Here is a 22058-nt window from a genome sequence, read left to right on the forward strand (position 1 = left end):
TGAAAAAAAGGGTGCGGCCTAATGCGTCCAGCTGAAGCGGTGAGTTGGGCTTAGTTCACCTCGCGCCCACTCTGGCGCCACCACTACTTCCAGGAGAAACGCTTTCATGAGAATTTCTACACGGGACAGTAGGCCGTAAATAATGTGTTTCGTAGCTGCACATCACAGGTTTAATTCTGAATCGCTATTAGGAGTACCTATTACACCACATATGTGAACACTTTGCCCTAGGAGGGCTGATCATTCGTAGAGTATAGGCCTCAATACTCTCCATGAACGCTGCCCATTGGACTCGCCTAAAATGAAAAGGGTCACTGATTCCATTCATGGGGAAAGCAATCGCCAGGCAGATTCCAAGGGCTAACGCATTGGCCCACCGAAACACACGGCAAAAGCACAAACAATTTAACTGTAGGTTCTTTTAGTGCATCAACAACGCCGGTGGTGGTGCAAAGACCTAAATAAAAACTAATAGGTTACGACACAAAGAAAATATGTATTATCAGTAAAGGCATCATACAAACTTGCACACTTGGCAGGTACCATTTACAACTCACAAAATCACTTAGAAGGCATTTAAAACAACGGAAACAAACTTGGCGCACTACAAATGCAATCGCACGCATTATAAAGTGCGCAAAAACACTTAGCGGCATCAAATATTCACCACACACGCGTACTCAACAATTCTTCGAACATGTCTCGAATACGAATATTTATCTTCAAGGAAACACTGAAATGAACTCCAGCACTGGTTGTCGTCCTGCCGACGTTCTTCAACAAAGGACTCCAGCGGTGTCATAACTCGATTCTTCAACATCGATTGAATCGGACTATACAGGACTAACTCACACGCTCAAATATCACAACTTACTGCCCGAGTTCACCGCTTGCCCTACCCTCCGACACCTCTTGTTTGGATCCTTCCTGATTTGCAAACATTCCAAATAATTGTACTGCGTCTAGCGCCAAACCTTCTTGCGTGGCACGTACGTGCCAGGGCAGCAGCCAGGGGAAAGGGTTTCATCTCACTGGTTCGTCTGTGAAAACGGTGGCCTCCAAAAAAGGCCCCGCTTCGATGTCTAGATTTCTCCTGATCTGTGCTTGTTGGCTGTCGCGTGTGTAGAGCGTAAGGGCATGCCCTGGGTGCATTTTGATGCTTGTTTTCTTATTACATTACGTGCGTTCATAGAAGAAACACTTGGCACAATGATTTGATGCAGTCGTTTGGGGGCGACACGCGTCTGATTCAGTGCTCGTTTCTGACAAAAGTATGTGCTTTACTACGAATAATACGCATCCCGATACTCTTCTAGACATTGTAGATCGCAGGGGAATACGTTGTACTTCAAAGTAGCGTCTTTTTTTTTCACGCTTAGGCTGCTCAGTGGCGCACAGCAGCTTCGCGGCGTCACACCACTGAAAAACCATCTGCCACAGACGCACACAACAAAGAATCGTACACGATCGCAGGAAACATGAGGTGAGCTACCTCCTATAGACGATCGCACACAAAGAAATTGTAAGAAAGCACATGGACATGCACAAATCCTAACGCAACCACATTGACACACGAAGTGCCATTCGCTTCGACAGGTGTAGCGTTATCGCCCCCCCCCCCCCCAAAAAAAAAAAAGCGGCCGAAACTGTCAACTCTGCCCACTCCCGCTTGCCCATTGATGGCAACGTGACGCAACAGGCCGCACCTTGTTTTTTATCTAGCGGCCGTGCTATGAATTTTATTTCGAAATTGCAGCAGTATGGGACAAAAGCATGCTCGTTACCGCCAATGTGATGAATGATCTTCTCATGTGCATCACAATCAGATCATTTCTCTGGGTGGTAGACAGTCCCTCTAAAGCTCTCCTTGAAAATTGTTGTCCTACTGTTTGAAAACTATTCGAATAATAGCATTTAATTGTTGTTATTCGATTTGGTGTCATCTTAGTTGGATTCATATTCTATTTGGTTCTAACATTTACTATTTGCATGCCTCTAGTAAATACTGCTACTAAAAACCAAAGAGCACAGGCTGCATGACGACACACTGCTCAGTGGAGAGAGTAGCCGTCTCTTTATGTCCGCGTTATGTTCTTAGTGTAGGGCGCAGGAGGAGCTGTAAATGGAAAAGTGCACATCTGATGGGACTGTGTTTATACAGGCCAGTCTTTGAAACTGTGGTGCTTTTTTTAGGAGGCTAGAATAGCTCACTCCAAAGTTGGGGATCTGAAAACATCTTTTTTCTTGGCAATCGGGATCGCTTCCAAATTCATCGGCAGGGCATATATTTCCTGAGCTCAGACCATGCCACCTTGTTGCATTCAGCTCCCTGCCTTCTTTGTGGCTCTTTGAGCTTCTCCTCAAACCACCATATGGGGCTCTCATGTCGGGTGGCTTCCCACACGGTGTAAGTCTGCCGCAAGATCACTCTGCTGCCCTGAAGGTGACGAGAGCGCAGAGTTTTCCCTGAAGCCCCTGCTGAAAAGCAGGTGCTCTGCATTGTTGGCTGCTCTTTATAACATAAAATGCATTTGCAAAAGCCATGTGCAACTCAACCGTATCACCCCGAGCCTCAGCAAAAAGTTTCTACGTATAGTTGGTTGGTCCTGCAGTGCTGGTGTGACAAAGGTCTTTTGTTGAGGTTTTTGTAGTATTGGTAAACACATTTCATTATATTGAAGTTCAAAACACATGGTGTTCTTTGGTTACAAAGTTCTGCAAAGTAAGGTACTTTATGTCAAGAATTTTATTCTATTGAAGTTTGTTATAGTGAGGTTGAAGTGAAGCGTCGAGTGCTGTTTGTCCCATTTGCCATTTTTCGGTGTTCATACCGCATCTAACAGTTTGACGGTTGCACTTGCATTTACAGCGCAGGCAACCGCAGTCATAACGATGGCAAGGGGCCACAGCGGCCGAGTGAACCTCCTCACACAAAGAGTGGCCGACAATCCAGTGGGGGTGAATGGGGTTCCTGGGACGAGGAGTCTAAATCTACCAAGGTGGGCTTTTCTGTTTACGTGTTTACCTGTGGCATACCACTGTTGTTTTTTAAAACATAGGCAAAGAAGAGTAGGCACACCAATGTTTTTCTTATTTTTATTTGTGTATTGCTTCACCATTATAGCACCGCTCACCATAGCTTTGATTGTATTGCCTGGTGCTTCAGGCAAGTCTCAAATGTGACCAGTCTTCTTATGGCCGCTTTTAAGTGCCAGGAAGACTTTATTTTTATGTGGATTGTATCGCAGGGACACCAGCAACGGGATTACAACTGACATTAACAGTTTGAGCTTGGTCCCCCATCGAGTTTCACAGCTCTAGTTTTCTCCACAGTAAAGACCTGGGAGCACTCAGCACTTGCTTGGTCATCAGTCGTGGCTTTGCTACTTTGGCCTGTTCTGTGCCCGTGTGGGAATATTTTGTCTGCGGCATTGATTTGTCATAAATGTGCAAAAAGATAGCCACAGCTGATTTGTCATAAATATGCAAAAAGATAGCCACAGCTTGCCAACACCTTTGCTCACCACTTTGTTCTAAGCGGATCAAGCTCTTTGTGTGCTTTTAGTTATGTGCCTGAATTTCGATTCATTTGGGTGGGGACCTATTTTTTTAATTGAGCAATATGGTGAGCGAGTAGTACACTGTTCCTATGCAAAGAACCTAACGTGGAACTTATTGAAGATGGAACTGCCTGCAGAGCCATGTTATCTACTAAAGAGGGTCTGCTGGGAGGGTCATGTGGCTTGTTCATCTAGTACGACTAGAAGTAGTCTTCAAAAATTATCCCTGACAGAAGTTTACATACAACATGCCTTACCGGGATGCTCCCTCACTACGGAGCGAGCCAAGGGTAATGCTATAACACCTTGCTAATTAAAAGTTGTTGGCACTCCTGATATCCTTGGATTTATTCAGTTTTTTAGTTAACAAAACATACAAACAGTGGAATGCATGGAATTACTGAAAGTAACTAGAATTGTATGGTAGTTTGTTGCTCCAATGGTTATGTTTGCCAGCAACACCCCACTGTGATTTTGCTGCGTATCTAGAGCCATGAGGTAGTGGCATATAGCGATTCTAAGCTCAAGCACCTCAGCCTCTTTGCTGCCAGCACAAAAATGGTTCGAAAAAGGTCTGTATCTAGTAATTAATGTAGCTCTCAATGCCATTCATATTCAGCTCTGGTGTCATTCTTGCGCAGTGATTGGTGTATTTCCAAATCCTGCGATGAATGCAGCTTCACGGCTGTGACACCTGAGGAAGTGCATAGCCCAGGCATCCAGTAATTCCCATTCCTAGAGTTGCCACTGCTCCGTTTACTGAACCATTAATCACGCCAATGTTTGAGTTGAGCATGTAAGGCTTCCATGCACAAAGAGAATCTTGTTAGGGAGATGAGCATACGTGGTGTTTTACGTGGGCTCTACTCTCTTGCTGCGCCTAATCGACTTGCTACGGCAGTTGAGATGCGTGTCATCATTTTCCTCACCAGGGGTATATCTCTGTTGTTGGAGCCAGCGGGAGGGCCAATCGCTCTTAGTGAGACAATTGTGTTCTCTTTTGCGTGGCACTAGAGTCAGCCACATGTTTCTAAAACTTTTTAGCAATTTGAAATCAATTATTGTGATTATTTCTTGGTTATTTCTATTAGAGGAATTATTTTAGATCATGTTTATTAAAGGGCCACTCGCGAGGTTTCACAATTTTGAGCTGACAGGCGCAGTGCATAGACGAGGCATTCATGATCTTGTCTTCCCAAATTTGCAACACTAGGCGCCGCGGAAATGGGTCAAATTTCAAGATTAACGCTGCTCCCCCTCCCCTCTGCCGGCACGCGCCCAGAGAATGAGGGCATGACGTGCGCGTATGAATGGCCCTATGTACACGGCAATGCAGTGACGGCTCTTTACGTAGACGACTCTGCTCTGACGTTGCAAACAGTGGCACGTGACATGATGAAAATTATTTAACACGGAATGCGTAATTTATGTAATTTGTTGCTTGAAGAGATTAATAAAACTCTATATAAATAATGAGACGCAGTTAGGGAATGTGAGCGTCTTTTTTCCATTTTTCTCCCGTGAATCGCAACGAGATGCGGGGCTAATGTTTCGGCGTTTCGCATGTGTTCGTGTCCTCGCGGTCAGCGCATCGAGCAGACGACCGCCGTGAAACGCTTCTACGCGTTCGCGCACTCATTCTGTTCATCTATTCTACCGTGTCTAAGGCAGTGTTTCGAAACCATCCCACAGAAACAGACAGAATACCACAAAATAACGCTAATCAACAAAGCAACGCCGCTCGTGTGCTCGGGGGTTGAACTTTTTCGGGAGCGTCATGCGCACGTCATCTCTTGGTCGGATGCCGGAGAGGGTGGGGAAGAGATTTGGCTTGTGAAGGCTACGCGGAGAAACGGCAAGTGTTTCGAGCTCGCCTCCTCTCACACTTGTTTCGCGCCGCTTCAAAGAACCTGTTTTCTCCGCTCGTCATGAACAGATTCAAAAAATTTTTGTGGCAAAATGTTCCTGATTGGACACCCAACAACTTCCACTGTCTAACTAAAATTTGGTATGGGGCCTGGTGAGTGGCCCTTTAAGGGGTGGAAGTACTATGCCAATTGTGCCATTCTGCGCCAACCTGACCTCCTGCACCAGATTGCACATGAACGGCAATTTCCGTGATAATTGTCGATTGGAAGTGTAAACTGCCCAATCTAGCGGATTATTGTCGACCGAGCAACACAGAGCGTTGGCTACTGTAAGCCCTTGGCCACATTCATATCCAGTGTAGTTCAATCGTGTTGTAAATTCATAGGGTTTGCTAGTTGTAGTAACACAAGCGTGCGCAGCGAAGCAGCAAGGACGATGATCGGGCAGTCAACGCCGGCGTTTATTGTCCGCAGCGTGGTTATATACATTGGCATTAGGAGAGGGTGAAGGAAGAAAGAGGGAGAATGAAGGCGCACAGGGCCCAAACGAAATGGTGCGTGCGCAGCTGGTTTTGCTGGCGTTACAAACGAAACAAATACAACATTTCTTTCCTCTTAAAAGTGGAACCGTTGTACCGGGTTCCTGGAGTCCTGGTGTCTGGAGGTTCCGTAGCAGCTGGTGGGGAAAACTCACTCCGACCATCCGCTGCCGGTAGCTCTGGGCTTCGCTCTTGCTCATTCCGCCTGGACGTGCGTTGCAACGCAGGAGACGGGACAGGAGTAGTCACGCTGGCAGGTTCAGCTTCAGCGTCCGCGCCTTCAGCTGTCCCCGCAGTTGCAGACTTCGGCGTCGATTCGCGGCGGCGGCGAACTTGGTCGATATGACGCTGCACTAACCCTCTTGGTGTGTCCACGGCTATCATTCTCGCCCCCGACGCAGCTTTTATGCGTCCAGGCGTCCATCTTGTGCTTGCACCGTAGTTGCGCACGTAGACGCTGCTTCCTGGCGAGATGGTCCAATCGTCAGCACCCGGCGACCAGTTCTCATCCCTGGGCGGCAGGCAGGTGTCAAGACGGGACCGCAGCTGGTAACCGAGAAGCATCTCCGAGGGTGGCTGTCCTTCTTTTTGCGGGGTCCTCCTGTAATGGAATAGCAGGCGCATGATGTTATCTTCTAGTGGGCCATCTTGCATTTTCCGCAAGCCATCCTTAAGGGTTCGCACTGCTTTTTCCGCTGCTCCATTCGACTGAGGATGGAGAGGCGCTGTACGCAAGTGCACAATATTGTTTCTTGCTACAAACGTGGCGAACTCCTGGCTCGTAAATTGCGTGCCATTATCGGACACGATTCTGCGTGGCACTCGAAACCGACAAAACAGACTTCGTAAGCAGCGAATAGTACCTGCTGTGTTCGCATGCATCATAGGTATTGCTTCAATCCACTTCGTGTGAGCATCTACCACCACAAGTATCATCTTGCCGGCTAATGGGCCCGCAAAATAAATGTGGATATGGGACCATCTCTCGGCCGTTTTCGGCCTACTCACCGGTGGTGCTGCCGCAGGCATGGGCAGGTTTTCTACACAGCTTACACACTGCGCCGACAATTCCTGAATCTCCCTGTCCATCCCTGGCCACCAAAACAGTGACCGTGCCACCGCTTTCATTGACGAGGAGCCTTGGTGGGTTTCATGTAGCAGCTGCAACATCCTTTCCTGTGCCTGCCGTGGTATGACGACTCTGTTGCCCCAATAGATTAGCCGGTGAGCCATCGACAGCTCCATTTCGCGATCAAAAGAAGGCAGCAAGTCGGGCACCATTCCACTTGTTGTTCGAGGCCAGCCATGCAAGATGTATTCCGGGACACGGGCTAACGAGTCCTTGGCAGTGAGCTCCTGCAACTCGTGCGTCGTCACTATGCTTTCGTCCAGGGCCTCCAACGACAGGACGTACTCGGGAGGCTCCCCTTCGGCTACTGGTTCCGCTGCCGCCGGGGCTGGTAGTCTGCTGAGGGCATCTGCTGTCAGTAGTTGTTTCCCCGTAACGTACTGTAGCTTGTACTGGTAGCCTCCTAGGAACAGTGCCCACTGTTGAATGCGCGCGGCGGCCATCGGCGGCGTTTGGCGGTCAGGCTTGAGCAGTCCCAGCAGTGGCTGATGGTCGGTTACCAGGGTGAATTGCCGACCTAGGAGGTAGTCACGAAAACGAGAAACGGCAAAAATCAGTGCCAAAGCTTCTCGCTCCAGCTGAGAGTAGTTTCGCTCCGCTTTTGTTAACGTTCTGGAGCGAAAACCGATTGGTCTGGGCTCATTTCCCGCCGAGTGAAACAGAACAGCACCCACGCCATACGGGGAAGCATCACATTCTAGCTTCAGATCCCTGTTGGGATCAAAATGAACGAGAAGCTGCGCATTCTTCAACATTTCTTTCGCTTTCTCGAACGCTGACTGCTGCGGTTCCCGCCATTCCCAACGGGCTCGTTTTTCCATGAGCTGATACAAGGGGCGGAGCACAGTCGACATGTTGGGCAGGAAACGTGCGCAGAACGTGAGCATGCCAAGGAACAAGCGCAATTGGCTAACGTTATGCGGGCGCGGGGCTTGCATGACGGCGTCTACGTTCTTTTCAATGGGGTGGAGGCCTTGCCGATCTATACGATGGCCAAGGTAAGTCACAGAAGGTTGCCGAAGCTTGCATTTGTCAATCCTAAGTTTAACGCCGTGCTCTCGGAACCGCTCCAACACTCTCTTGAGCTGCTCTCCGTTATCACTCTTGCCTTCTGACACTAGCACGTCGTCAAGGTACGCTTGAACACCCGGCAGCCCGCCGAGTACTGCATTCATCTTTCTTTGAAAAATGGCCGGTGCGGAAGCTATTCCAAACGGAAATCTGTTATACCAAAAAAGCCCTCGGTGCGTGTTAATGACACACAGCCCGCTGGACGCTTCGTCAAGGGGCACTTGATTGTATGCATCTTTTAAATCCAAGATGCTGAAATATTCGCCTCCGTTTAAGCTTGCGAACATGTCCTCTATCACCGGAAGAGGGTAATGCTCCACCTCACATGCCGGGTTAAGGGTAACCTTAAAGTCACCGCATATCCTCACGCTCCCGTCCTTTTTCAAAACGACCACAATAGGTGTAGCCCATTCTGCATGTTGCATGGGCGATAGAACACCGAGTGACACCAGCCGATCAATTTCACGAGAGACCTTATCGCGAAGGGCGTAAGGAAGAGATCTGGGCTTACAGAATTTCGGTGTCGCTGTCTCCTTGAGTTTTAGGCTGGCTGGTGGACCTTTGATTAGTCCAAGGCCTGTTGAGAAAACATCCTCGAACTCGCCGAGCAGTCGGTTCAGCATAGGGTCGCTTGGCTCGGCGCTTGCTGTAGGGTCCGGCGCAGTCAGGTCTCCAATGGGAACGCCCGTCTTGCTAAGCAAAGCAATGAGATCGCGGCCACATAGACTGGGTCCTGCACAGTCAAGCACGATGAGCGGGCAAGCCACAGATACATTTTTATACTTCACTGGGAGTTTGTTCGAGTTCCCCCAACACCGGAAGCTGTCCCGCGTAACATGACAGCTTGATTCGTGGTGGTTGTAAGCGCGGCCACTGTGCGTGGTGTCGATCGTACACTTGGCGCGATACGACGCACACCGGGGAACCAGTATCCACTTCCATGGCAAGGTCTACGTTGCCCCATCTAAACGTGCGGCGTATGGGTGGTTCCAAACCGTTTTTTCTTCCCGAAATCAACGTCTAAACGTGTGCGCTATCCAGGTCGTCGTTATTAGACGCGCTTTCAACTGTCAGTGCCTTTACACTCGCTGCCCGCCTTCCCACCTTTGCATCAGTTGGAGCACTGTAGCATTTCTTTGCCAAATGACCGCGCCGCCCACAGTGATAGCAGCGTGCGTTAACCCAGCGGCAGGTGTTATCGTCGTGCTTCGTGCTTCCACATCGGCCGCAGTCATGCGACGCGCCTAGTGTACGATTACCTCGAGAGGGCGAGTGATGATGGGTTTGCATTTTTAGCACAGTCGGCGGCTCTGCACTCATATCTTTTGCATCGCTGCCAGTTGCCTCGGCTGCAATGGACATTGATTCAGCTTCCTCAAGGGTTAAATCTTTATGTGCCAGTAACTGCTTGCGCAAGTTAGTTGAGCGTACGCCGCAAACAATTTTGTCCCTCAACATCCGGTTCAGCACACTTCCGAAGTTGCAATTGTCTGCTATGCGCCATATTTCGACTAGGAATGCGTGCACCGACTCCCCTTCTTGTTGGCAACGGGTAAAAAACTTGTAGCTTTCTGAAATCTCGTGACGCTTGGGATCGCAGTAGTCATTTAATGCTGCGACCGCTTCGGCGTAAGTAAGGGAATTTGGCGTTTGGGGTGCAATTAGCCCCGCTAGCACTTGCACAGTCTGCGTGCTGAGTGCTGCCACAAGAAGTGCTCTCTGCCTTTTGGAGTCAGTAACAGCATTTGCTTCAAAATACGCTTCAGCCCGAACAAGGTATGGTTTCCACTTATCTCTTGTGTCGTCGAAAACCGGGAGCTGGAGGCTGGTCATGGTCGCCGGTACTTGTTGCGGCAGGCCGTCGGCTTCAACTTTCACGGCAGCATGGGCGGTTTCCGGGCTCGTCGCCACTGTAGTAACACAAGCGCGCGCAGCGAAGCAGCAAGGACGATGGTCGGGCAGTACACGACGGCGTTTATTGTCCGCAGCGTGGTTATATACATTGGCATTAGGAGAGGGTGAAGGGAGGGGGAAAGAGGGAGAATGAAGGCGCACAGGGCCCAAACGAAATGGTGCGCGCACAGCTGGTTTTGCTGGCGTTACAAACGAAACAAATACAACACTAGTGCTTGTCTCATTGCTGTTATCGCCGTGACTTCCCCGCAAAAGTGGTGGCACCAACACGAGTAACTGTCAATCGTCAGATGCACTAAACAGCAGTGTGCGTTTATAAGTTAACATGTGATTCTCTGACGTGTGTTATCACCACCCCTAAACAAACACAGTACTGCAGCAGATGTTGCCCGAAGTACCCACCAGCAAGTCTTTTCCTACTTTTTATCAAAGTGTGCAAAAGATACTCGGCTGGCACTCTCGCACTATTGTTTCATTGCTCGCAGTAGCGACGCTAAGGAGCATTTAGAAACTATTAGAGAGTCTGTGATATGCAGTGACTGAAAAGCAACAACGGGGACACTATCGGCTTTCTGCGATACATGTATGGGCTTCTCTACTGCGATCGGATACTGAGCGACAACTGGCAGTTGTTGAAACTCGGAGCGATGACGTGTACCATTTATTTGCATGCAGTGCAGTGCCTATGCTGCCCACGTTGTCACTGCCTTGCGGCTCGCTGTGCCATCTGCCTGGATTTGTCATGTGAATTGCCGTGACTGTGTATATTTGCTCGCCCACCCTGTATGAGCCTGAGAAAGGCTTACAGTATTAAATGAATAAAAAAATAAATAAATTTGCCGTGTGAATTGCTCGTCCGCACTTCACTCCAGACCGATGAGCAGAGTAGTGTATTTAATTAGTGTGGGGAGCGAAGTGCAGCGTGATTATTTGCAGTTATGAAAACAAGAGATAAGCATCGCTTATTCCTTAATTCCTCTGAGAATTCTCTGTCTGCTATTGTGTTTAATGATGGTACACATATGCACGCACACATCTGTGGGTGGTAAGTCTCGTAAGCTCATTAGTACTGAATGTTTATTGAAAACCATTGGAATTTTTTTTACCAGAATTAATTTTAAGTGACGATAACGTTACAATGACGTTTGATCTGAAAAAGCTGCTCCAAAACTTGACTTTCTCTGCTCCAAAACATACCTTTTGGTGCTCCGAACCTGCTCCAAAACACTCGTTTTACTGTGCCAAAGCTGCTCCAGCACACTTAAGTCTACTTCCACCCCTGTTTATTTCAACCCAGCATTGATAGCCTTGTTGTAGGCCTGTGTTGAGCGCTTAAGTACGATGACGCCACACCAGATCTGACTGAGGCAAAACGGCAAGCCCCTCAAAGTGCGATGCTCAGTCAGCTGAAATATAAAGCATGCTTCACTGCAACACAGTCGTGACATGCGGGCAGCATGTCGTGTGCTCCTCGCAGCGTGTCAGCGCATCATGATTTGACCATTCCCCTTTTCTTTCTGGGAAGGAAAGGAGAGGCAGGGATGTTAACCACTTTGTGCAGGGGAACGGCGTGGGGGAGTTTTAAGGGGGGAGGCTACCTTCGAAGGGCAACTTTTTTGTTTGTTGAGATATCTTAATGAAATTTTCAGGGTACACTAATAGCGAAGCCATTTGAATAACCACAAAGTTTCATGCAGTTATGTTCACTGGTTCCCAAGTTACAGCCATTTATCAGGGTAGTACACATGGGTCCCTTAGGGTCTGGAGAATTTGAAAAATGTCCTAGCACTGTGAAATTCACTATGATGATTCCTGGATAGGTGCTTTAGGGCAAGACAGAGCCCTTTTTTAAATTTCCTTGCCAAAAAATGTTAGCAGAGCACTGAATTTAGTGTTCACAATTTGGCTCTCATCAATGAAGTTTTAGTTAATTATTACAAATTACAGACACAATAAATTGAAAAAGCGGGCTTGTCTTGCCCTGGGCAATTTATTAAGGTGCATAATAAAAAAAACCTGATAGAAATCAGACCAGCAGTTCCAGAGAGATCACCTGACTAAGCAGCCTCACTGGCCAAAAAAGTCATTCTGAGAAAATTGACTTCGAAAGTTTCAAACATTTATTATGGTCTAAAATGACCCTGCAGAGTAGCTAGATGTGTCCTTAGGCTCTCTTTTTCTTTGCCGCTTTTCCTGCTTCTCATTCATCCGTTTCTGAGCCTTTCTCAGACGCAGAGAGTCTTTCTCCGCAGCTCGTTGAATGGTTAGGTGGCCAGGTGTCAGTCCCACTGATGACGACAACTCTTGGGTGGCCCTGTTGCAGCCGGCATTAGACCGCAAAACTGCGTCATGCAGTGCTGTCTCGACAGCAATCAATGATGCATGTTGCTCCTTGGGCATCAAGGACCATAGGACAGAATGGAATGACTCCGATGCATTTTGCGTCTTTGCTCCCAGGCAGCGTTGCATTAGAGAAGCCTGCGAAAGGCGCTGGTAGACTGCCAGCAGCGCTTCTGCAACGTAGCCCGGAAGATTGTATTTGTGCTTTGGAGGTGGCACGCCATTCCCCTTGCAGGCATTATGACGGCACCACGAGTCTGCACCTTCCGGGCACAAGTCATGGTGAGGATCCTCGTCAGTTGAGGTGACGTGATAATATGACGCCATCACTGCACGCTGCATTGCAGCCACATTGTTTGAATTGTTCCGCAGTGCACAGCCATAACAGTCTGTGAGTTTATCAATAAGGGCTTTTGTCAATCTGCCCTTCCCTCCCAGAGCCTGTTCGCTTTTCTGCACAAGATTACGTAGGGCTGTGCCCATCCTCTTCCGGACATGGTTCAAGCATTCTTCTTTCACAATAGGGACTAGCCCATAAACATTGTCTTGTTGAAGGGCAGAGAATGTGGCGCTGTCCCCATCAGATACAATGGTTGTATACCGGAGGTTATGCTTGGACAGTGAACGTGAGAACAGAGTTACAGCTGCTTCAACCTCCATCCTCCCAGACTTGGCATCAGTGTTTTTTTGGCACACATGGTGCTTCAACCAGCTTGCATAGCCCTCGTCTTCAGGCTTCGGTCCTACCTGGCAGCCGAGACACTGATTCGATAAAACTACAGCATCCAAGATGAGGCCTGTGTGATACTCGATGATTGCACCAACTCCAATGTGAGATGTATGTCCGCGCTTATGCCACGTGCCATCATAGTTCACTGTAATGTCCTTGCAGAAAGATGGGTCCATCTCCTTGTACACTTTTTTCACAGCAGAAGCCGATTCTTCATAGAATTTATCCAGGGTCTGTTGCTGTGGTTCTCTGAATTGCTTCAGGTGCCTCTGGAAAGTTTTGTGGTGCAGGCCACGGTGGGAAACATTCATAGTTGCCCAAAAGTCGTTGAGGGCTGTCTGTCCCTTCCCTGTTTGTTTCATGGCCGTAATGGCTCTTATATTCACGTCGAAGGCCCTTGACTCGTTCTGACGAGCAGAGCTCCACGAACTTGAAACTATTCCACAATGTGGACATACCAGCTCAAGCTTCGTGGCAAGTCCAAGCTGGGTGCCTCCTTGAACTTTCATCCCGGTCGCGAGGCAGCGCGGGCACGGGGTCTTGGACAGCATGTCGCTAAGGGCATCCCCTTGCACGAGGAAATATCTCTCGCCTTCGGTCGTAGCGGTGGCAGCTTCGGGTTCAGGCATCATCGCTTGAAACTTCCTCTCGGTCGCTGGCATAGCGCCAAGCTTTCGTTGCACAGCAGCACGTTCTCTCTCCGCCGTCGCCAACTCCTCGCACGTCCGAAAACGTGTTTGGATGGGCACAGTCGACGACGCGGTCTCACTGTTCGGGGCCGGAATCAATGCGGTTGGCGAGCGCGACACACCAGGCGCACTTGAGCACGAAACACCAGCCTCACTCGTCACGACGGATCCTTGTGCCGATGGTGTAGAAGCTTCGTCGCTAGAAGCGTCGACGCAATCGTCTTGAAAAGATGAAGCGGAAGCATCGGTGCAACTGTCGCCGCGCGTGGGCGTGCAGGTGAGCTTCGCCATGCGTACGAGCTTCAGCTGACGCTTTTTTGAACCGAACGCGTGCCGAGTCTTGAACTTCGAAATGCCCATCGTGACCGTCAGCGCAACAATCCGCGTCCCGTGAACACTGCGGAAGATCGTCTCGTGAGGACGGTAGTGATCGTCTCGTGAAGACGGTAGAAGATCGTCTCGTGAAGACGGTGAAAGATAGAGGAGCACGTGTGACGACCGATCGGAATGATAGCAAATGGGGCACACAAAGAACGCCGGCATTGCAAGCGCCGGTGCAGACGACGAGCCGGCGCATGCCGGAGAAGCAGCTACGTCATCGCGCGCAGCAGCCAATAGGAGCCGCGCGTTCCCCCATTTCCTCGAGAGGCGCGCGTTTTGTCCAATCGCGGCTTCGCATCCAGGCAGCGGGACATTCGAAAGCTTCCGCGAGCCCCCCAATCGTGAGTGACTCCCGCCTCGGAGCGCCACCGCCACTGCCGCGGGTGGCGAAAAAAAAAAAAAAGGGCAAGAATTCACGAGCAAAACAACATCAAGATGGCGGCGATCGGCCGAGCGGTTGGGAAATGGCGAGCGCGCGAAGTTGGGGTATTTTTGGCGCTCGCTCGCGGCTTGCCGGCTGCCGCGGCATGTTATAAAATTTATTTGACGTACTTTTGCGATGAATTAGACATTGATATTTACAGTAGAGGCAGTTTATGAGTCATACTGCCCGAGTATGTGGTTTTCAAAAAATCGACTTTTTCGCGATTTTTCGGTTTTCAAAGGGCGCGTCCCCCCTTAAAAGTGGAGAAAGAGAGAGCACACACATAAAGTCGCACTTACAGTAACAATAACAGTAAGCTTTATAATCGCTGGGAAAATGAAGAAAGTAGTAATGACCGTTCTGATGGGTGTGTTCTGGCTCGAAAATGTGTCCTTTTGCTAATGATTGGTATGTCCTTAAACCAGCTTCAGATGACTATACTACAGTGGACTCCCAGTAAACAAAACTTGCTTAAACAAAAATGCCCCATTAACGGAACTAAGCGGGCTCATATGGCTGGATTTCTGTCTTGCACAGTAAAATTCATCGGTTAACAGAAACGGTGCTTATTGGTAACCTACAGTTAAACCGCACAAACTCTAACGCGTTGTGACTGCAGTTGTTTGAAACAGGTAACTGCAGCAACCTTCTGAGGGTCTAGGCACACACCATGCTTGTCTACAAGATGACCAATTACAAGTGCTTCTCGCTGACCGAAGTGACATTTCTTGGAGTTCTGAGTAAGGGAAGCTTGTTCAAGGCATGTTAAAACAACGTCAAGTCGATGATTGTGTTCAGCAAAAGTGCATCAAAAAATGACGATGTTGAGGTTACATAAAAAAATGACCCATTTGAGACCACGCAGTGCCTTGTCCATAAACCTTTCAAATGTCGCAGAGCGTTGCACAAACCAAACGGCATGACATTGAATTCAAACAACATAGACTCGCTTATGCCAAAGGTAGTCTCACAATTATGGCAACACCTCGAGATCGAGACAAGCCAATCCAGTAGTCATTCTTGCTTGTGGCTGTGGGAGCAAAGTCGGCGAGTCAATCAGTGGTTTTAACTTGATCTTGGTCTTGGAAAGATCGAGGTTTTAACCTTGATCTTTCTCTCAGCAGCTTTCAAGGAACTGACACTGAAGCATTGTGGAACAAATTCAAAGAAATATACCTGCATTGTCTGGATAATTTTATTCCTAGCAAAGTAAAAAAAACACGCAAATCAAATCCTTGGATCACGTGAAATGTCTTGCACATGAAAAGGAAACTAAAGCGGCTTAAACGCAAGGGTGCTCCACGCAATATTACTCTTTCTGCCCAGAACACAGTGAACGAGGCTGTGAGGACAGCTAAATGTAGATACTTTCAGGATACTCTACCGAACTTTATTATGTCTGCCCCACAAAAATTTTGGAACATTGTGAGCAAAAAGACCAATTGTGTTGAGCAAATAACACATGAAGGAGAAACTATTGTCGACAAGAAAACTATTGCCAATCATTTCAATTTCTACTTCCATAACGTTTTTTCAGCCTCTAACGAGCACCGATTTTCTCGAAGTAATGAGGACGTTCCAGATATTTTATCTTCACCCGGTATTGTTTCGTTGCTCCTGAATTTGAAAACTAAAACTTCAACCGGTCCTGGTCAAATTCCCAACACTTTTTTACGACGATGTGCCGAGATGCTATCGGAATTTCTTATAATCGTTTTCCACGCTTTCATCCGTTCCGGCCGCTTCCCTCATGACTGCAAAGTCGGACACATTGCTCCAGTGCACAAAAAGAATGATAAAGATTTGGTGCTAAACTATCGTCCAATTTCTATAACGGCTTCGTCTTGCAAAGTTCAGCATTGTTTCAGGAAAGGGTTTTCCACAGAAACGCAGTTCATTTCTGTTGTGCACAGTTCTCCACAAATTTTAGATCAGGCAGGTCAAGTTGATGTCATCTTTTTGGATTTTACGAAGGCATTCGATCTTGTTCCTCATGATAAGCTTATTCAAAAACTGGAATCGATTGGCCTTGCAGAATTTATAATTTCCTGGATTTATTCCTATTTGTCTGACTGCGTTCAGTTTGTAAGCATTGCCGGTAATTGCTCTGACCCGCTCCCTGTAACTTTTGGGGTTCCCCAAGGGAGTGTACTTGGGCCTTTATTATTTTTAATTTATAATAATGACATTGTTGATACTGTTTCCTCGCCGGTTCAGATCAGACTGTTTGCTAATGATTGTGTGCTGTTTAATGAAATAACTTCCTATGACGACCAGGTCTTGCTAAACGCTAACCTCCAAAATATCTTTGCATGGTGCGAGCAATGGGAGATGATGTTAAACACAGACAAAACCGTCTTTATGCGAATAACCAACAAAAAAAATATTTTGCCATTTACATATCAATCCAGTACCCAGACACCAGCTGAGGTTGTTGAGTATACCGTAAGTACCTTGGTGTCACTCTAACCAACGACCTCAGCTGGAATAAGCACATCTCTAATATTTGCGCATCGTCTTTCCGTAAACTTGGTCTTTTGAGACACAAACTAAAGCATGCTCCTTCTACTGTAAAAAAACTAACTTATTTGACTGTTATACGCTCCTCATTGGAATATGCCTCAATCGTCTGGGACCCATACACAAAAAGAAACATTGAGGCTCTCGAACTAATCCAATGCAAAGCGGTCCGTTTTATTTACTCCAAGTAACTAAGAACTGATTCCCCCACAAACCTTTTGAAAGAAAACAGTATACCCACACTTGAAAAACGTCGTAAAACTCACAGGCTCAAATTTCTTTTTCTTTTAAATAACAACAAGCTGTCAGTAAACCGTGATTTGTATCTGAAACCGCTTACGACAAGACAAACCCAATATCGGCAAACTCATTCATTACACCATATTTCACCAGAACAAACATTTTCAAATACTCGTTCTTTCCTCGAACCATAAACAACTGCAACTGCCCACCTCAATTGTTAACTGGCTCTGTAGAGGCACTTGAGCATATTTAACCATGACCTATGTTTTTGTATCTTTTGCATATGATGTATCTTTTTATTGTTCTTGCTGTTTTACACCTGTGTGCAATGTTATGATCTTGCCCCTCCTGCTGGGGCCCTTAAATGGGCCTGCAGTATTTTGTAAATAAATAAACTTAGCGAGAAAGTCGCTAAATTTAGCGTGTTTTCAGTCGTGCTAACGACAATTCTCTGGAGTCTTGGCGACTTTTTTAGGGACTCTGAAAAGTTTAAAAGGAGTGTTTAAAGGACCTCTGACAGCAAAAGCTTTGTTGGCGACTTTTTTACAGTAATCTGTAGATTTGCGCCTGGTAATGCTAAAATTCAATCGTAAATGCCCTAATGCTTCCTATAATTGATGCTAGCATCACTAATTCAGGACAATTTTGCTTCAGACCGAAACGCCTCGTAAGAAACTAGCGCTGCTCAGCGGGGCAGCGCCTGAGACTACATGCGCTCAAGCTTTGGTGACGCTGAACGCGCCGTTTCAAAATAGGGTGAACTGAGGGCGGTGAACAATAAAACCATGTGGGTGTATTGAGCGTGTTCCCCTCAGGAAAAAGAAAAGCATTTCTGGCGTAAGCAGCGAAAGCCACCTTGAGAGCAGCCCGACAACAAAGCGAGAGCGGTAACGAACAATAGTCCTCGTGGTGTGCCAGTCAGGGTATGCTCACGCCGAAAACATTCTCTGATGCCGACAATACTTGCTTGACCTCTGCAGCGTCACGAGGGGAGCCTCTGTTTACGTAAAACCACAGAAAATGACGATTTTACCAGAATACTCGGATGAGCACTCACCTTTGCTTTAAAACCAAGTTAAAATATCTTATAGGCAACGATACTTGGTCAAATGACCAAGTAGGTTAAGTGAAATGTGTTTAATAAAATAATTTTAGGTTTTACTTGTTTGTAGCAATTGTTTGCTGCAAAGTACTCTTGAACAACGGCTCGTCTGTGGCATTCATTTTCTTCTACAGGTCACCCAGCACGAGAGCCCCTCAGCCCCTTTTCAATTTAAGCAACGTGCTACTGACACTACAAACTACATATATTGTTTTGGCAGGTTATTTTAATTTACCAGATGTGATATGGCAGCAGCTTACACCAGTGTTAGTCAATTCATCCCTCCTGTACACGACCTTCCGTGAAATGATAAATGCCCATTCGTTACTACAGTTTGTGCAAAAACCAATGCGAATTATGGCTAGTAGTGCAAATGTACTTGATTTATTTTTTTGCAATGTGCTTGATCTCGTGTCTTCGATTACCTTGATTCCTGGTATTAGTGATCATGATGTTGTCGTCGCTAAGATGTCCTGTGCCGCCAAGAATTGTCGTTCTGCGCAGCCTCGCAAGGTCTTTTTTTATGAAAGAGGCGATTACGCAACAATATCATGTGAACTAGACAATTTTTTTCCAGAGTTCAGGGCTCAATGTTCGTGTCTAGACATAAATGCATTGTGGGATCTTTTTAAGACTAAAATACTGTCCTTGACACAAACTTTCATTCTCTCGCATGTCATTACTTCCCAGCGTCGAAACGATAAACCATGGATTACTAAAGAGATTCATACGATGTTAAACAGGAAAAATAGAGCCTTTCGTAAGCACTGCCAATCGCCGAATCCTACATTGTTCGCAAAGATGAAGGTAATGAGCAAAACGATAGCGAGATTGATGCGCAATGCACATAAAAAGTTTCTTTTCACTCTAGGACACAAAGTGAAAACTAATCCAAAAAAAATGTGGAAATATGTCAAGAGCAAAAAGAACTCTGGTGATGCTATCCCTGACGTCATAGATGAAAAAGCCTACGGCGCAGATATTTTGGCAAAAGCAGAGGCCTTCAATGCTTATTTTCACTCCGTGTTTTCATGCTCAAAAGCCGCACTTTTGAAATCACATGACGTCAGAGAGCTTACTCAGATGAGGGAAATTCAGCTGTCTGAAGATGGTATCGCATTATTACTATGGAAGATAAACATCCACTCGGCTACCGGTCCTGACTTTATTTCAAATTTTGTCCTAAGAAACTGTTCATTGTCTGTCACCCCTTTCTTAATACTGTTATTTAAGATATCTCTTCAAGTTGGTGCTCTACCTTCGGACTGGAAAACTGCAAATGTTATTCCAATTCACAAAAGTGGTTCAAAAACAAGAACGTGCAACTACAGCCCAATTTCACTCACAAGCGTTGCTTGTAACACATTTGAACATGTTGTTTATACAAATTTAATGGCACACCTTCAAGAAAATAGCTTCATTATCCAACGCAACATGGCTTCAGGGCTGGCTTTTCTTGCGACACTCAGCTTGCAGAATTTCGCCATGACATCGCAGCATTTATTAACTCTGGTTTGCAAGTTGACTGCATCTTTTTAGACTTTCGGAAAGCTTTCAATACCGTATCTCACACCCTGTTACTACTAAAGTTGTCCTACCTCAACTTGCCGAACACCCTCCTGAAGTGGTTGGAAGCTTACCTGTTAGATAGAAAACAACGCGTGATACTTCATGGTGTCCGCTCTTCTGATGTCTCTGTATTATCTGGAGTGCCACAGGGGTCCGTCTTAGAGCCCCTGTTTTTTCTTATATTTATCAAGGACCTTACTGAACACTTGTCTTGCCGTGTGAGGTTATATGCAGATGATTGCTGTATTTACCGTGAAATTTCAAGTGAATCAGATAGTCAACTGCTACAGAATGATCTGAACAAAATCATGTCTTGGTGTTCGACTTGGAACATGACACTCAACCTGTCCAAATGCAACCTCTTGAGATTCATAAACAAAAGACACTCGCTGATGGCAAGCTATGTCATGAATACAACACAGCTGTCCCTTGTAACAGAATATAAGTACTTAGGAGTCATTTTTTCCAGCAATTTGACTTGGAATGCCCACATAAACTACATCGTAACAAAGGCCAGCAACACATTAAACTTCTTAAGACGTAACTTTAAACAAGCACCGGCCAGCCTGAAAGAAATCCTGTATATGTCGAATGTACGCCCACTTTTGGAATACGCGTGCAGCACGTGGGACTCTTTTACTAAGGTGAACATCGACGCTCTAGAACGCATGCAGTTGAGAGCGGCCCGTTTCGTCACGGGTGATTACAACTTTTCTAAAAGATCTTTCGAAATCAGGAGTACTTTAGGATGGCTTCTTTTTGAAGACAGGCGCAAATTCTTACATTTATCTCTGTTTCACAAAATATTCCATGGTTTAACGGGTATTCACAAAGAAAACTACATATCGGAGCCTACGTATATATCTGCTCGTACTGATCACCCCCTTAAAGTGCGCGAGTTCGCTGCCAGAATTAAACTTTTTAAATATTAATTTTTTCCGCGATCAATTAAGCAATGGAACAAACTACCTCATGAAATTGTAGCCGCGTTCAGGGAAACATTCGCCACTGTACTGGAACATCATATTTTATCGTAGCCTGAGCACACATTAAAGTTGCCTACACTTTCGTTTCATCTCTCTAGCGATCTACGCTTCAGCTCTTTTTTTTTTCCGCCTGCTTTTATCTGTGTGTGTATATATATGTATATATATATATGTGTGTGCGTATGCATTTTATATATATATATATATATTTTTTTCTTGCTGCTGTACCTTTACACACGTCAATGTTTATTACGTGTCACCATTGGATGCTTTATTATGTATCTGTATTTCTTTTATGTTCAACTCAGTGTTAATGGACTGTCGCCTTTCTGCATTTCGAAATCGTTATCCCCCCTCTACACTAATGCCCCTCGCGGGCGCTGCAGGTACTGTAAATAAATAAATAAATAGTGCGCGAGCAACGTCGGGATGGCTTCCCCTCCGTCTCCAGTGGCCCCAACCGCCCCAACTCCCGTAGCGAAGAGGGCGAAGTACGAAGCAAAGGATTTGGCTGCGAAGGTGAAAAATTGAAGGCGTTGCAAGCGAGAGCATCTCAAAAAGTAGTGGTGGAAAAGTTCAATGTGAAGAAAAACACGCTGAGCACTCGTGAAGAACGAAGAGCAGATTATGCAAGCGTATGACGGGGACATGTTAGGCGACCAAAGGAAGAGGCTTCGAACGGCAGCGCGTCCCAAGCTAGAAGAAGCGCTGTCGTGCTGGATTGCCGTTTCGCGCGATGTGCATTTGCCTTTTTAAGCGGCCCCTTATTTGCGTACAAGCAGAGAAGTTCGCGGTGACCATAACATTGACTCCTTCAGTGCGTCGGAAGGCTGGTTCAACCGCTTCAAGAAGCGACACGGGCTAGTGTTCTGCAACGTAAGTGGTGAAAGAGGTGCGGTTGGCGAAAGTGTTGTGCAAAGCTGATGGTCTGGACTGTCTGCGCGCCTTTCTACGTACGAGCCGTGCAACATTTTCAACGCTGATGAGACAGTG

The 22058-nt window shown here is 46.7% G+C and overlaps 1 protein-coding gene across 6 annotated transcripts in view; it reads left to right on the forward strand.

Moving 5' to 3' along the window:
* Positions 1-22058, forward strand: part of LOC119173504 (uncharacterized) — a 91819-nt gene that overhangs the window by 29907 nt on the left and 39854 nt on the right. For all 6 annotated transcript variants that reach the window (XR_012895613.1, XR_012895614.1, XM_037424300.2 and 3 more), the window contains exon 4: positions 2870-2999. Coding sequence is in view for 4 of the 6 variants with exons in the window: in XM_037424300.2 (XP_037280197.2) it covers positions 2870-2999 (130 nt within the window). In the remaining 2 variants the exon portion in view is untranslated. The remainder of the gene's footprint in view (positions 1-2869; positions 3000-22058) is intronic.

This window comes from Rhipicephalus microplus, chromosome 5, assembly GCF_043290135.1.
Source record: "Rhipicephalus microplus isolate Deutch F79 chromosome 5, USDA_Rmic, whole genome shotgun sequence".
NCBI classification, from domain to species: Eukaryota; Metazoa; Arthropoda; class Arachnida; order Ixodida; family Ixodidae; genus Rhipicephalus; species Rhipicephalus microplus.